Genomic DNA, 16,088 nt, shown 5'->3' with positions numbered 1-16,088 from the left:
AAATATATGATAGATAATGATCATTAATGGATGCTTAAACCATTAAGACTTGAATGGATGAGGAACAATATTCACGTGGTTGTAAATTGTCATCTCATAGTTTACTTGCTAGTCACAGAGAAAAGAAATGAAACTTGACAATGGAGGTGTCTAGTGATGAATATTAGCATTATCACTAGTAGTAGGGTGATGTGGCATAATGAGCATTATCTGATGTAAAATGCAATACATAGTTTAATGTCTGAAAATCAGTTAATGTAGCAGACCGTATAAATAGAATAAAAACCAAACTACACGAAAACTACACAATCGTCCCAATAGACGCAACAAAAACATTTGACTAAATCCAACACACTTGCATGATAAAAAGACTTAACAAACTTAATAGAAGGGAACTTCCTTAACCTGCTCAAGTACATATATGAAAATTTCACAGCTGTAATTATACTGTATACTGTCTCCCAAACATCAGAAACAAGATAAAGATTCACCTCTTGCCACATTTATTCATTATTGTACTGGAGGTTCTAGCCAGGGCAGTTAGGCAAGAAAAAGAAATAAAAGGCATCCATGTTAGAAAGGAAGAAGTAAAACTAGCTCTATTTACAGATGACATGATTTGATACATAGAAAATCCTAAAGAATCCACTAAAAAATTATTAGAACTAATAAGTTCAGCAAGATTATAAGATACAAAGTAATTATACAAAAATTACATGTATTTCTATATACTCTAATGAATCATCTGAAGATGAAATTAATGAAAAATTCAATTTACTATAGTAGCAAAGAATAAAATATTTAGAAATAAATTTAGGAAGACATAAAATTTATATTCTGAAAACTGTAAAACACTATTGAAAGAAATTTTTAAAAGATCTAAATAAATGGAGAAACATGTCGTGTTTCTGGATCACAAGAGTTACTGTTTGTTAATATGGCAGCTCTTTGTGTTTTTTCCCAATACATCAAGGAATTAACTCAGTTCTTCAGCACCGACCAGGTGTCTCACAGATTTATACTGAATTTCTGTTAGATTTTTTTCTCTTAAATAGCTGCTATGATTTTTTCCCTGTTTAGTCCTCTGTTTAAATAGCTTATTGTGATATAATTTGCATACCATATAAGAAAATTCACCCATTTAAAGTGTATAGTGTTTATTAGTATATTCACAGAGTTGTGTAACTATCATCACAATTAATTATAGAACATTTTCATCACTCCCAAAGAACCCTATATTGATTAGCAGTCACTCTTTATTTCTTTCAAACTCCCCACACTTAGATACATAAATTGTCTCTAAAGATTTGCCTATTCTGGACATTTTATATAAATGGGATCATACAATATATGTTCTTTTGTAATTGGATTCTTTCACTTAGCATGTTTTCAAGGTTCATCTGTGTTGTAGCATGTACTTCGTTCCTCTTTATGACCAAGTAATAGTCCAGTGTATAGCTATATACCACATTATACTTATCCATTTATCAGTTGATGGATTTTGGGGTGTTTCTACTTTTTGGCTATTAGGAATAATGCTGCTATGAACATTTGTATAAGTTTTTGTGCAGACATAATGTTTTCACTTTTCTTGCATAGATAGCATGGAGTGGAATGGCTGAGTCATATGGTAACTGTGCTTAATGTTTTGAGCATCTGTTAGACTGTTTTCCAAATTGGCTGCCCCATTTTACATTTCTACCAGCAATGCATAAGGGTTCAAATTTTTCCACATCCTGGCCAACACTTATTTTCTGCCTTTTTGATTATAGTCACCCTGATAAGTGTGAAGAGGTATTTTATTGTGGTTTTGATTTGCATTTTTATAATGGTTAACGAAACAGAGCATTTGGATGCATTTTTTTAAGCTGATTGGTTTGACCAAACTTATTAAGGAGGCAATTTTCTGTAATGAACTGTTTTTTTATGGGAGTCAAAAGACCCAGGTTTTAGTCTTCCTTCTACTAGTTATAGGCTCTTTGACCTTGGATGGGGTACCCTTTAAGTGTCATTAATTCTCTGCCTTTCTTACAGAGTGGCTTTGAGGATCATTTGAAATAAATTATGACAAAGTTTTTTGTAAGCTATAAGAGATAACCAGTAGTTCTCTGATATTATCATAATGAGGCTACAAAGAAAGGCAGAGACATTCGTATGGGAGAGCATCATTAAAAGGGGGACATGGTTCTGCCTCCTTTCCTTTCTGTTATCTGTAGCACTAACCTGGCCACAGGGAGTTAAGCTAAACTAGTATGAATAGCAACTTGATTTCATTCCTGGAGGATGGTGTAATGAACTCATTAAAATAATTATTATAAATTAATAGCATTATCTTCCTCATCCATTTATTTGTATACAATGTTGGTAGTGTGGTTTTCTCTACTTTCTTACAGAACTTACGTGGTCCATTGAATGAAGAGGTAATTGCCCAAGCCAGGAAAATATTCCCTTCAGTTATAAAATACATTGTAGAAATGACTATATGGGAAGAAGAAAAAGAACTGCCTTCTGAACTCCAGATAAGGTGGGCAAATTTTTCAAAAGGTAGAAGTTTTAGTGATGGTTATTTATATTGCAAAATAAGTGTTAGAAAAATGTTTTTGTTATTTATTGCTTAATTTATTATCACTATGAAAATTTTATACAGAATTATGTCTTGGGAATACTTCCAAAATGTCCATTTATATGAGATGCTCTGCTAATCACTAACGGAAATTAAGCCAAAAAGAAGAGCATAGTCAGGAGCTTCTGGTTTTTACAAAAAAAAAAATGGGGGGGTCTTATTCTGAATGATTTATAAGTCTCTAGCAGCCACTTATTTCAGTAGGCAAGTACTAACTTGCCTAGTCTGATATTGGCCTGAACCAACCTCCAGGTTTCCCAGAGGTTTGTGAACAAAGGTAGGGACTTAAGCACTGTGTGTCTTCCTTTAGCCGGGCCTTTATGATCAAAAAACGTTTGATAACAGGATGAGGAGGTAGCCCTCTGCCCTGTGCGTTGGCATCTAGGATTATTTCAGTTGTAGATATTTAACATTTTTAAGCTCAAATCCAGCAATTCCTGACAGCCATAAATCTTTCAGTGACAATAATATTTGCTTTATAAATAAATAAATAATAATATTGATTTTTTTTATTTAGAGAGAAGCATTAATTTGTTCCCCCTATGCATTCATTGGTTGCTTCTTATATGTGCCCTGACTGGGGATCAGAATGATGCTCTAACCAACTGAGTTACCTGGCCAAGGCCAATAATATTTGCTCTTAACAAATGCAAAAGGGAATTCCAGACCAGATATAAGATATAATTTGGGCCTTGTGAGAATTTTTTTATCTGTGTAATCTTAGCAGGTTCACAAAATTACATCACAAATCTAAATACCATTTCTTCTTGGAGTTTACTAGGTTTTTTGATTGTTTTATTTTAGGAGAGAGAATTAAGAATTTCGGTTTATAAAGACAATAAACATATTGTTTTGACTCTTGGTGGGCTATAAACTGCTAGTGGAAGTAAAGGTCATTGGAAATTGTGTCCATAAAGTTTTTAATTTCAAATATGTGATAGCATCAATTAAACCCTTTAAGAAATTGTGTTGGTCAACATAATACTAGTTAGCAATTTGCCTGCCTAAAAAGGGAAAGTTGCTTGAGTGTGGGTGTGTTTGTAGGTGGCATCAGACTTCATATTCACAGATCTGAGTTGAGTTCTGGTCCTTCTCACTGCTTATTGGCATTGTAACTATGAAGAAGTCTTTTTGAGCTTCTGTAACCTAAGCTATGAGGCCAAGAAAATCTGCCTTTTCGAGTTACGAGAGTCAATAATTGAGTGTGTTTAAAAGCTTATTATAAACTGTTTAAAACTGATAACATCTAATTTTGTGTAGCCCATAATAAGTGTTTTCATGTATTTTATAAGATCTTCATAATATAGATCTTCATAACATATAGATCTTCATATTTTATAAGATCTTCATAATAAGATCTTCATAATACTCTCAAATATAAACATGATACTCTTCTTAGAGATGGAAGAGGCATTGTCATCTCAACAAAAGCTTAAGCTACACGTACTTGTATACGTGTCTATACAAGTCCCTCCATCAGTCAAATGATAGTGCTGGCATTTTAAATTTATACACTTAAAAAAAACCTTAAATGTTCTTTGGTTAGGTGGCTTAGTTAGTTGGAATGTCATCCTGTATACCAAAAGGTTGTGAGTTCAATCTCTAATCAGGGGTCAAGGGGTACATACAGGAGGCAGCTGATCAGTGTTTCTCTCTCTCTCTCTCTCTTTCTCTCTGTCTCTCTCTCTCCCCTCCCATGAAATCAATAAACATCCTCAAGTAAGGATTAAAAAATAAATAACTTAAATGTACTATAATACTAGAAATGTAAGATAAAACAAAAACTCAACAAAAACTAAATGCTAATACATCTTACTATTATTGCCTGCTTTAAGGTTTTGAGTCTGAGGCCTATCTCCCTTTGTAAGGAGGGGAGATGAGGAAGAGTTAAGAGTGGCATTAAATCCGTACTGCCACTAAACTAAGGGTAATAATTTATTGTATATCTGGAAGTGGTAAAAAAAATTGAAGGAAAAATATGGAAAAGGCAGTACTTTTATTACGGTTTTTAAAAATTCCACAGTACTATTCCATTTAAAATAATTTCCTATATCTGTAACACAGTGGTACTTTCTTATTTAAGAACTTACACAGTGCTGCTTCAGTATAGATGTCATATATTATTTTAGCCTGTTTTTCACATTTCTTTTGTTTATTTGTTGCAGTATCTCAATGTATATATATCTTTTTTTTTGAAACAGGGAGAAAAATGAAAGGTACTATTGTGTCCTTTTTAATGATGAACACCATTCATATGACCATGTCATATACAGTCTACAAAGAGCTCTCGACTGTGAGCTTGCAGAGGCCCAGTTGCACACCACTGCCATAGACAAAGAGGTTTGTGAGCTTCATTTGAATTATTGTGCTGTCCTACATCAGGTTCCCAGGAGTCAGGTGTTAACTGAGCCCTTGCCAAGTGCCTTGGTATGGTGTTAGATACAACTATTCTCTTCACCCATTCTCTATATCCTACATGAACTGTTTAAAACTTGATTTTTCTGTGTGTGTATCATAGTTGTAGATAACTATAACTTCCCCTTTTAATCTAAACAATTAGAAAACTGCTGAATGTATTTGGCAAAGAGTAGTTAAGCATGTCAGCTCACCTTCAGTTTCTTTCTGTAATTATTTATTGAATGAATGAATAAATGCACCGAATTTTGAAAAGATAATTTCTGAGATTTTAACATTTTTTTCAAACTACTTTTAGAATAATATTGATTTATGGCTCAACTTTTTTTTAAATATCCATCCAAAATAAATTGTATTCCTCAGATATATAGAATATTTAATATAATTCTCCCCTTGCCAGTGGAAGAAGAAGCATGGCATTAGTTATTAGTAATTAGAGTAGTGATTCTAGGGCTTGAGGAAACAATACCCTGGCCACCCCTCTGCTCTGCTAGTGGACCTTTAATATATTATGGGACAGATGCTGAGGAACTTTCAGTTCATTCATGAGAAGTATTTTTTTTAATTCTATTTTAATCATTGTTCAAGTACAGTTTTCTCCCTTTTACTCGCATTCCAGCCCACCCCACCCAGCCCTCCCTACTTCCCTCCCATTACCACCCTCCCCTAGTTTTTGTCCATGTGTCCTTTAAATTTGTTCCTGTAAACCCTACCCATTCCCCCCTGAAATTCCCTCTTCTCTCCCCTCTGGTCACTGTCAGTCTGTCCCCCATTTCAGTGTCTTTGGTTATATTTTGCTTGTTTCTTTGTTTTGTTCTTTAGGTTCCTGTTAAAGGTGAGATCATATGGTATTTGTCTTTCACTGCCTGGCTTGTTTCATGAGAAGTATTTTAAAATATAATGGGAGTTTAGTAAACCTAAGTTATTATTATCACATAGAAGTAGAGTATACTATAAAAACTAAAGAACTGACATTCTTGCTAAGCAGGAAATCCAAAATCCTAAAGTATAGAAATTCTCTACGAGTGGTATTAAAAGTTCTGAAGCTACATAAAGGTGTTAAAGATTTGTGTTTATCTTCCAGGATTTGCCCATCTTTTGACTTTTAGACAGTCAACAAATGATTACTAATTAAACTCTCATTAAGTTTTTAGGCTTAACATTACTTGCGCATTGGGATTGTCATCCTGCGGCTTAATTCTCATGTTTGTTTATTATTAGGGTCGACGGGCTGTTAAAGCTGGTACTTTTTGCTGCTTGCCAAGAAGCAAAAGAAGATATAAAGGTAATTTTCTGAATTAGGGACAAGCAGAATTCAAGAGGGATATACATTATAAGAACCCAGGTAAAAGAACAGTATTTTTCAAGTGGTGTGGCATACTAAGTAAAGGTAGGATTGGGGCATTTAAACCCAGAGATTTGGAACTACAAGGGTTATGTAATTTCTCCTTTTAAAGAATAGATTATTTAGTTAAAACAAAAACTTTTTAACTAGATTTTCTTCTTTTTTTTCAATATGCCTTTTACTTGTAGAGTCATTCAGAAAATGTCTCTCAGCATCCACTTCATGTAGAAGTATTACACTCTGAGGTTATGGCTCATCAGAAATTTGCTTTACGTCTTGGCTCCTGGATGAACAAAATTATGAGCTATTCAAGTAAGCATATGGTCCAATTCTGTTTTTTTTTTTTAAATAGCTATAAATTTTAAAGTATCATTGAGTATAAAATAAAATTTCCTTTTAAAATACCTTTTGATTAATTTTCAGGGATGCATTTTAAGTACTGTAAGTAACAGTTTATTAGCTCTGATTCTTTGATGTTGTCAGAATTGTGCTTTATATCAGGTGTGGGAAGATTAATGTTAATTTTTTCACATTATAAGAAACATACTATACTTTTGGGAGAAATATTATAAGAATAAAAATTATGTGACTTTTTTTTGTAGGTGATTTTAGACAGATCTTTTGCCAAGCATGCCTTAAAGAAGAACCCAGCTCTGAGAATCCCTGTCTCATAAGCAGGTTAATGCTTTGGGATGCAAAGCTTTATAAGGGTAGGTGGATCTTTGCTTATGCTGCTTGCCATGAGGCAAAGGAAGATTCTGACCTTACATTGGAGCTATGATCTTTTGTTTATTAATATCAGTGATCTTGGTTTATAAGATATTATACCTTAAAGTAAGGTTAACCAATCAATGTGTTCTTCCGTGTTAAAACCCGGGGATACTGCCTTTTAATTATAGTGCCTTTTTATTTAGTCAGGGCCAGTAAGAGCAGTATGAATATATATTCATGTACTAGTGACATTAATAAGCTGTGCTAATATTCATTTAAAAAATCTAAACAAAGAACAAAAATGGTTAGAGAGGCTAAAGGGAAGAAAAGGGAAGAATATAGAATAAGAGTCGTTTTGAGTGAAAAGAAATGGAAAGGATTGGAGAAAGTTTGGGAGAGGAAGAATGAAATAAGATAAGGTAGTGAAAAGAGTACAGAAAAAGGTAAAGGGCCATGTATGTATGTATTTTAACTTCATCTATTAAATATTAATATAATAAATGCTACTCATAGTTGAGTCCTTGAGGTCTACTAGCATGTGAAATATTTTTATAATATTCTGCCACTTCTAATAGCTGGATTTTTTTTTTTGCCTTGGTGATGCTCCCCAACTTCCCCCCAAAATGATCTATAGGTGCCCGTAAGATCCTTCACGAATTGATCTTCAGCAGTTTTTTTATGGAGATGGAATACAAAAAATTCTTTGCTATGGAATTTGTAAAGGTAATTGCTCTTTATAAATAGATATCAATAAATAGAAATAGAAAACCATTTTTGTAAATGAAGTAATAGAAACAAAGGGTATAATTATGACTCAAGAATTTAATTTTACTATTCATTTTTTTGTCAGTTGTTTTTTTAAATTTTCACATTTGGTAGTATGGAGAGTAGTCTTAGAGAATAGAAAGGTGGAAAATGACCTATTATTTGCCTGGCTAGAACGATAGGAACACATTCATTCATCCTTCCTAGTCATTTGCCTGTTAGTAAAATTATAAAAAGTAGAAATGACTAGTCAAAAGGCATAGCAGGGAAAAGGAACATATATGAACGCTAAAGGGAGGCAGAAATTAGATGGAGCAAGAATTATACTTAACTGTTTGAGGCTAAAATATAAAGACTAAATTTATAACTTTTTAATATTGTTTTATTGATCTATTGTATATCCCTTTCATTGTTACATATATTTTTTGTCAATCCCTAAAGTTAGATTGCAAGATAATACAGAACAGGGACTTCTTTGAATTTTCTACTTTGCCTTGTACAAGATATCCAATAAATACTTGTTGGTTTCCTCTGATTTTGAGTTGCAGGCAGTTCTACAGACAGGACAGAGGTAGGACCCAGGATAGAATTGGAAGCAGAGAAATAATGGTTGTCAAAGCAAATGATAATGTAGGGTAAGATCTCTCACTCCCTGGATTTTAGAAGCATATCATTAAAAGCAACTTAAGACATTTGGTAACTTAATTATAAAGGTAATTAAGACATTCTTGAAGGGTGATGACAACTCAGGTTGTCAATATTCTTGTAAAACTCCTTAGAGATATAATATTGGATCATATGTGTGATCCAAAACGAACTTTTCTTATACAAAATCAGTTCTCCTTACTAAGATGATAATTTTTGTATGCAATGGTTACCTAGAGAGCTTTGTGGAAATTCTGGTGGTTAAGATTAAGTAAGTAGATCAAGATTCTTAACATTGTGCTTGATTTATGACTGCATGTATTATTATTTTTGTTCTTCCAATATGTGAGGGTTTATTTTCAGCTGACATGCAACAATATGGATAAGAAGTTATGTACAGCCAGCACCCATTCTGTTTAAGACTGGATTGAATCTGATTGGTTAATTTTCTGGGTCATATTAGTTTATAAAAACTTGGAATGTAGCCCACATTCTTGGGGTAGAATTTGCTAATGATTGCCCCAGATTCTGTCTGGAGAAAGGATATACTGCACCATTGCAGTCCTCTGTGATTTTTTTCACCTGTGTTTGTGCATTTTTTAAAGATTTTATTTACTTATTTTTAGACAGAGGGGAAGGGAGGGAGAAAAAGAGGGAGAGAAACAACAGTGTGTGGTTGCCTCTCATGTGCCCCCTACTGGGGCCTTAGCCCACAACCTAGATATGTGCCCTGACTGGGAATGGAACTCACGACACTTTGGTTCACAGGCCAGCACTCAATCCACTGAGCCACACCAGCCAGGGCTTGCCTTTTTTTTTTTTTTTAAATAGTTCTCACTTTCAGCTCTGTTAGATTGGGCAGCTAAATTCATGTTTGGTCTTTTGTTTGTTGTTCTCTTTCTACTGTATTTTTGTTTATCATATTATCTCCTCTTAAGAAATAGGAATCATACATAATATGTGGCGTTTTATACATAGAAACAAATTTGCAGCAGCTGTTAAAATTGGGATTTTAGGTTTTTGGTAGTCATTTTTAATTGATTCTCCACTTATTATTTGTTATATCTTTCAGTATTATAAACAGCTGCAGAAAGAATATATCAGTGATGATCATGACAGAAGTATCTCTGTAACTGCACTTTCAGTTCAGATGTTTACAGTTCCTACTCTGGTATGTGTTATTAATTTGTTTGCAATATTTCTAAGTAAAACTTGTTTTTTAAGGATTTCACATATGTTAAAACAATGTTAGAATTACTATGTTGGGCTAATTTCATTTGAAAAATTGAATAATAATACATAAATGGTATCTGCACATAAATTTTACATTAATAAATATAAAGACTAGGTAACTTGTGAAGTGGGAATGATAGCACTACCTTTGTCCTAAAGTCCAGATACCTGCAGGGAAGTCCAGAGCTGTTTCTCAACTTCAAGAGTAACTTAGGAGCAGTGCGTTTTCAATACCAAACAAGTTTTTTTTTGTTTTTTCTGGAGGTTGGGTGGTTGTGGATAGATTAAGGTAAAGCAAGAGTTGAGTATGACTTCAGCATTGCCTGAGATACAGTGCTGCATAGACCTGAGAGGAGAGTGGAGGATTCTGCTTCCTTTTTTGTGCTGCTTCTTTTTCTGTTTCTTATGGACAGTTTGGTTGTTTCTACTTTCCCATTTCAAAATCCAGAGATAGAGAAGAGACATTGGATTGGGAGTTAGGGGGAGTTGCCACAATAAATAATGATGTTACACAGTATATCTGTGATTGTTGTACTTATACTCACTGTGTGATTATCGATGGAGAACATTATACAGATAACCTGAGTAATGGCTTGGGGTATCCAGGCAGGTGTTTTCCAGTTACTGTGGAGTAGGGAATTTTTACTTTTAGAAAATAACTTCTCTGAAATTGCTGTTCTGTGAGACTGAGGGCTGTGTTTGATACTTGGTAAACATATTAAAAAATTACTTACTGACCAACCAAGTGAGTTAATACTAAAGACATTATTCTTGAAATATTCTGCAGGCTCGACATCTTATTGAAGAGCAGAATGTTATTTCTGTGATTACTGAAACTCTGCTAGAAGTTTTGCCAGAGTACTTGGATAGGAACAACAAATTCAACTTCCAGGGTTATAGCCAGGACAAACTGGGAAGAGTGTATGCTGTAATATGTGATCTAAAGTAAGTTATTTGTCAGAAGGTGAGGCTGCTTATTAAACACAGTGAGCTTGTTTGTTCTGTCTTATAAATAAACCTCCCATGGTTATCTAAGATTTGCTTTATAAAGATGAGAAGTATAAAGAACTGTTACTGTCTCATGTCAGTAAATGTTTTCAGTGAAGGCACAGTACAGAGTTAAAACCAGGTTAATAAAGAAGATGCTGAGGAGGAGCCTGTCACAGGAACTTAGGGTCACTCAGTGCATCTCCGTGGTAATTACCCTGCCTTCCACTTCCACTCATGCACTTTGGTTCTGTCCCTCTTGTATGGTCTCTTTGGTCATAGTTTCAGATGATCTGGTTGATGTGAATTAACTCCCTTTTTCATACCTATAACCAAGTTATTGAAATTCATCAGTGGTTTCTTAAGTTTTCTCCCTGAAGAGAGTGGAGAGTTTTCCTTTTAAACTAAAGTGGGGGTCACATAATAGATCTTAGGATTGTTGCACCTAAAAAGGAAATTTATTTTATAAATAAATTTATAAGGTTTATAAGGTATGTGATATCAGCTATTCAGTAAATAATAACTCCAAAAAATTCTTTTCTTTTAAGAATATATTAATACAAAATATATTTCAGTTTTCTATTTAAAATAAAGGGCTCTAAGGTATAATTATTTCTAGTCCCTAGAGCAGAAAAACCAAATTTTGTTCACTTCTTTTAGTGACCATCTAGGGTATAGAGAGGTGGGAACCAATAGGCTTCCAAACCAACCTAGAAATAGCTTAATTTATTTAAAAAATACATTTGATAGATTTCTAGAAATATGCATTGGATCCTTGATATTACTGAGGAAAATGCTTCCCGACCTTTTCAGATTTCTCTAAGTATGATTATGACATAGAAATCTTTCTTTAAAGTTCAGTAAGTTATTATGTTATCATATCTTTAGTACAAGTGGAAATGGTGGAAGAATTCAGTAGTGAATTACCATTTAGCCGTTGTGATTCACAAATTATGTATGAATCATGTGTTATGCAAAACAAAAATACATAAACACTCTAATGGCAGTGCTTAAAGTTATCAGTGTTAAATCAGTGTATTCATCATTTTTTGGTCTGTACAGGGAAAAAATCGCTTTATTGAGTCTCATTATTGTGAAGTCCTCTCATAACTGAGTTATTTTTATATCCAGAGAAGTGAAGTGATACATAATCATATCATTGTTTTTTCATATTATATGGAACTCTGACTACAGTGAATAATTTAGAGTCAGCATATCCCTAAATACTTACCCATATGGTAAAGCTTTAGAGATCCTGTTTGGAAGGTAACTTTAAAGTTTTCCTACTCTACTGATGCTTACAACTTCTCTCTAACATCCTTATCTAAATAGAAATATCTCTGATGACAAGAAGAAGGGAGAATGAACATATTTTGAGCACCTGTTCAACAAGTACTGTGTGAGGTTTCTCATGTAATTCATGCTCATGAGGATCCTGTTTCACTTTTTCAGTAACTGTTATGTGCTAAAGAGCTTAACTTATTTTACCTTATTTTATTCTTGCAAGGTTTTCATGAGGTAGGTGATATAATCTTTATTTATAGATTATAATTATTTGCCTAAGGTCACAAAGCTAGAACTTGGATTGAGCCTAGCACTATTTATCTGTAAAACCTGAGTTCTTTACATGGCATTATGTAGCCTCACAAAATAAACATCAGCAAAAGTTTCCCTGAAACCTAGCCTAAAACATCAGTCAGATATACCCTTCATTTAACAAATAATTATTGAGCCTCATTTTCCGTCATTTATGGTCGAAATTTTGCAGTCGTATCTTATTTTTACTCTTTCCCCGTATACTTATTTATTTACCACTTCTTCTTGAAACCCAGCTTTTAAATCTGTTAGAAATAACCACAGATACTTAACATCTTTAATTGTTTCCAGAATAAAGTCTGACTTCCAAAATTTGTAGCTCTCTGTAGTCTCACCTTATGTGCTGCTTACCTGACTGTAACTCAGCATTTAATAAGTTTGCTGGTACTAAGAGAAGCTCTGTTCAGTCTGTCTCGGGAAATTTTCATTCTCTCAAATCAGTGCATTCCAACCTTTGAGTAGCTGCTTCTAACTGCTAAAAGTTTATTTTATATTGAACTCTGCCTTTTTGTAGCTTTCATGCCATAATTCTGTTTCCTTTTGTCCATTTGGAACAACTCCAGTTCTCACTTAAGTTGAAAACAGCAGGTATACCTGCCAAATCTTCACTATGTGAAGTTGTATTAGTTTCTTTACCCATACTCATTTCACATTTAACGTTCCTTCTAAATCATTGTCCTTCTCTAGTGAACGTGTTTTAGTTGAATGTATACCACTTAAGGTAGATGTCAAGAAATGAACACAGTATTCTGAGGTCTGCCTAGTAGAAGGGTTTATTATATACCACAGTAAATTTAAATAATAAACCTCTATTAATTTAGTTTCATTTGTCACTCACTCTATGGAAGGTATCTGTTGGGATACCTTGTTTCTCAGTTGCTAATTCACTGTGCAAATGAAACTTAGAAAAGAGATGCAGTTGAAATTTCATTCTGTGAAGTGAATATCATCCTTTCGTTACTCCAGCCTCTTCCTACCTATTTCTGAAAGGGATAGCAGACTCTAAAACCAAATTGCCTCCTTACTCTCCCATCGTATCTTTGCCTTTCTTTTTCCTTCTACTGCTTTCGCCACCTGTTTTTATCTACAGACCCCTTTTCTTTTCTTCATTATTCTTTAAAAAAAATTTTTTTATTCAATTACAGTAGTCCTCCTTTTTCCCAGGTTACTCTCCCCTGCCCTCCCCAACCCCTCCCCACTGGTCACTGTTAGTTTGTTCTTTATTTCCATGTCTGGTTCTGTCTTGCTTATTTGTTTGTTTTGTTGATTAGGTTCCACTTATAGGTGACATTATATGGTATTTGTCTTTCACTGCGTGGCTTATTTCACTTAGCATAATACTCTCCAGTTCCATCCATGCTGTCAGGAAGGATAGGAGTTCCTTCTTTCTTCCTGCTGCGCAGTATTCCGTTGTGTAAATGTACCATAGTTTTTTGATCCACCCATTTACTGATGGGTACTTAGGCTATTTTCAGCACTTGGCTATTGTAAATAACACTGCTATGAACATTGAGGTGCATAGGTTCTTTTGAATTGGTGCTTCAGGATTCTTAGGGTATAATCCCAGCAGTGGAATTGCCGGGTCAAAAGGCAGTTCCATCTTTACTTTTTTGGGGCAGTTCCATACTGATTTTCACAGGGACTGTACCAGTTTGCATTCCCACCAAAAGTGCACTAGGGGTCCCTTTTCTCTACAACATTGTCAGCACTTTTTGTTTGTTGATTTATTTGTGATGGCCATTCTAACTAGTATGACGTGGTATCTCATTGTGGTTTTAATTTGCATCTCTCTGATGGCTAGTGATGCTGAACATCCTTTCATATATCTATGGGCCCTTTGTATGTCCTCCTTGGAGAAGTGTCTGTTCAGGTCCTTTCCCATTTTTTCATTGGATTGTTTGTCTTTCTGGTGTGGAGTTGTGTGAGTTCTTTATATATTTTGGAGATTGAATCCTTGTCCAAGGTATCACTGGCAAATATATTTTCCCATATAGTTGTTTCCCTTTTCATTTTGCTGATGTTTTCTTTCGCCATGCAGAAGCTTTTTAATTTGATGTAGTCCCATTTATTTATTTCCTTTATATCCCGTGCTTTAGGGGACATAGTGGTGAAAATATTGCTGCATGGAATATCTGAAAATTTCCTGACTATGTTCCTTTTTTCTATCTTATCCCTCACATCTTCTCTACTCACTAGGTCTGCTGCAGTGGTCAGGCATAAACTATGTGAGGTTACTTAAAACTAGAAATGTATATTCTCTAGAACAGTGCTTCTCAAATTTTACTTTGAATGCAAATAATTTGAGGAGTCTGTTAAAATGCAGATTATTTTTCAGTAGGTCTGACTAGATGCTGATGCTTCTCATTTCTGTACTATACTTTGAGTAGCAGTGCCCTAGAAAAGAGGCACCAGCAAACTTTAATTCCATTTGTTCATTGTGACAGATTTTAAACTTTAGTCTTTCTTGTTACTTTTACTTTAAAAGAAAGAGATAGAAAGGTAATTTAGTGTATTTTGAATTTATTTCTTTTATAAGGTCCCAATAGATTATATTTTAATGTACTTTCAACATATTAATGGATATCTAAAGAAAGGGAAAATTAAACTACATTCTTACTATCTTTATACAAATAAAATTTTTTTCTATCTTTGTCACTTTGTCTTTTATGTTCCTACATTACTTCCATTGTATTGTATTTTGTTTTGCTTTATTTTATGTTAGTGTTTAGCATTGGACTGCAGTGTCTGGTATATGTATCTGTTTTCCCCACTGCCCTTAAGATCTCAAGGACAGGGTGTCTTGTTCACGTTTTTGTTCCCAATGCCTGGTGTTTAACAGATTGATTTGGATTGACTAAGTGCAAAATAATTTGTAATTATTGTTAGATTTCTTCCTGAGAAGTCATTTCATGATAAACATTGTTCTCACTGGATATGAAACCAGTTCGAAATCTCCTGATCCCTTCCTGCCTCCCAATAGTAGTATATTTATTGTGCTGAAATCCGGTAGCAGGAATGACTGCTCTGGAGAATCAGTGTAGATGTTCACAAATTTCTAGTCATTACACACTGAGCAGCAACAACAAAGCTGTTAGACCAAACTATTCTGTTGTAAGTTTTCTATAATTCTCATGACTGCACATCTTTGGGGTGGAAAGTGTGTAATTTTAGTGCACAATAAGTGTTTTATAGTTTATAAAATATTTTGAAATAGTTTGCACAAACAGCATACATCCTCCTCCACATGAAGCTTTGACATGCATTTTGAGGCTAAATGTGATTTCTTTATTTTTAAAAAACTTTTATTGTATTTTTTCCATTATCATTTAGCCCCACTATACCCTGCCCTCCTTCCTAACCTGGAATCACCACAGTGTTATCCATGTCCATGAGTCCTTTTTCCTTTTTGCTGAATGTCTGTACCCTCTGGCACCACCCCCCAGCTGTCATCCTGCTGTCTATGTATGAGATTGCTTCTATTATGCTTACTAGTTCAGCTTGTTTATTAGATTCCACAGATGAGTGAAATCATATGGTATTTGTCTTTCTGACTGGCTTATTTCACTTAGCATAATGTTCTCCAGGTACATCCATACTGTCACAAATGGTAAAAATGTTCCTTTTTGTGGCTGAGTAATATTCCATTGTGTAAATGTCCCATCATTGTTTTATCCACTCACATACTGATGGACACTTGGGCTGTTTCCATATCTTGGCGATTGTAAATAATGCTGCAGTGAACATAGGGGTGCTTATGTTCTTTCAAGT

The 16,088-nt window shown here is 34.1% G+C and overlaps 1 protein-coding gene across 1 annotated transcript in view; it reads left to right on the top strand.

Annotated features, from left to right (window-relative positions):
• The window catches only part of UBR1 (ubiquitin protein ligase E3 component n-recognin 1), a 126,317-nt gene that overhangs the window by 32,149 nt on the left and 78,080 nt on the right, over window positions 1–16,088 (top strand). Inside the window, 9 exon segments of the mRNA XM_028507958.2 lie at window positions 2,394–2,524; window positions 4,825–4,963; window positions 6,260–6,286; window positions 6,288–6,323; window positions 6,572–6,695; window positions 6,986–7,093; window positions 7,729–7,817; window positions 9,577–9,675; window positions 10,525–10,682. Of these exon segments, the coding sequence (XP_028363759.1) occupies window positions 2,394–2,524; window positions 4,825–4,963; window positions 6,260–6,286; window positions 6,288–6,323; window positions 6,572–6,695; window positions 6,986–7,093; window positions 7,729–7,817; window positions 9,577–9,675; window positions 10,525–10,682 (911 nt within the window).

The sequence above is a fragment of the Phyllostomus discolor genome, chromosome 1 (genome assembly GCF_004126475.2).
Source record: "Phyllostomus discolor isolate MPI-MPIP mPhyDis1 chromosome 1, mPhyDis1.pri.v3, whole genome shotgun sequence".
NCBI classification, from domain to species: Eukaryota; Metazoa; Chordata; class Mammalia; order Chiroptera; family Phyllostomidae; genus Phyllostomus; species Phyllostomus discolor.
Note: the sequence above shows the minus strand (reverse complement) of the source record. Positions and strands in the feature narration are given on the sequence as shown.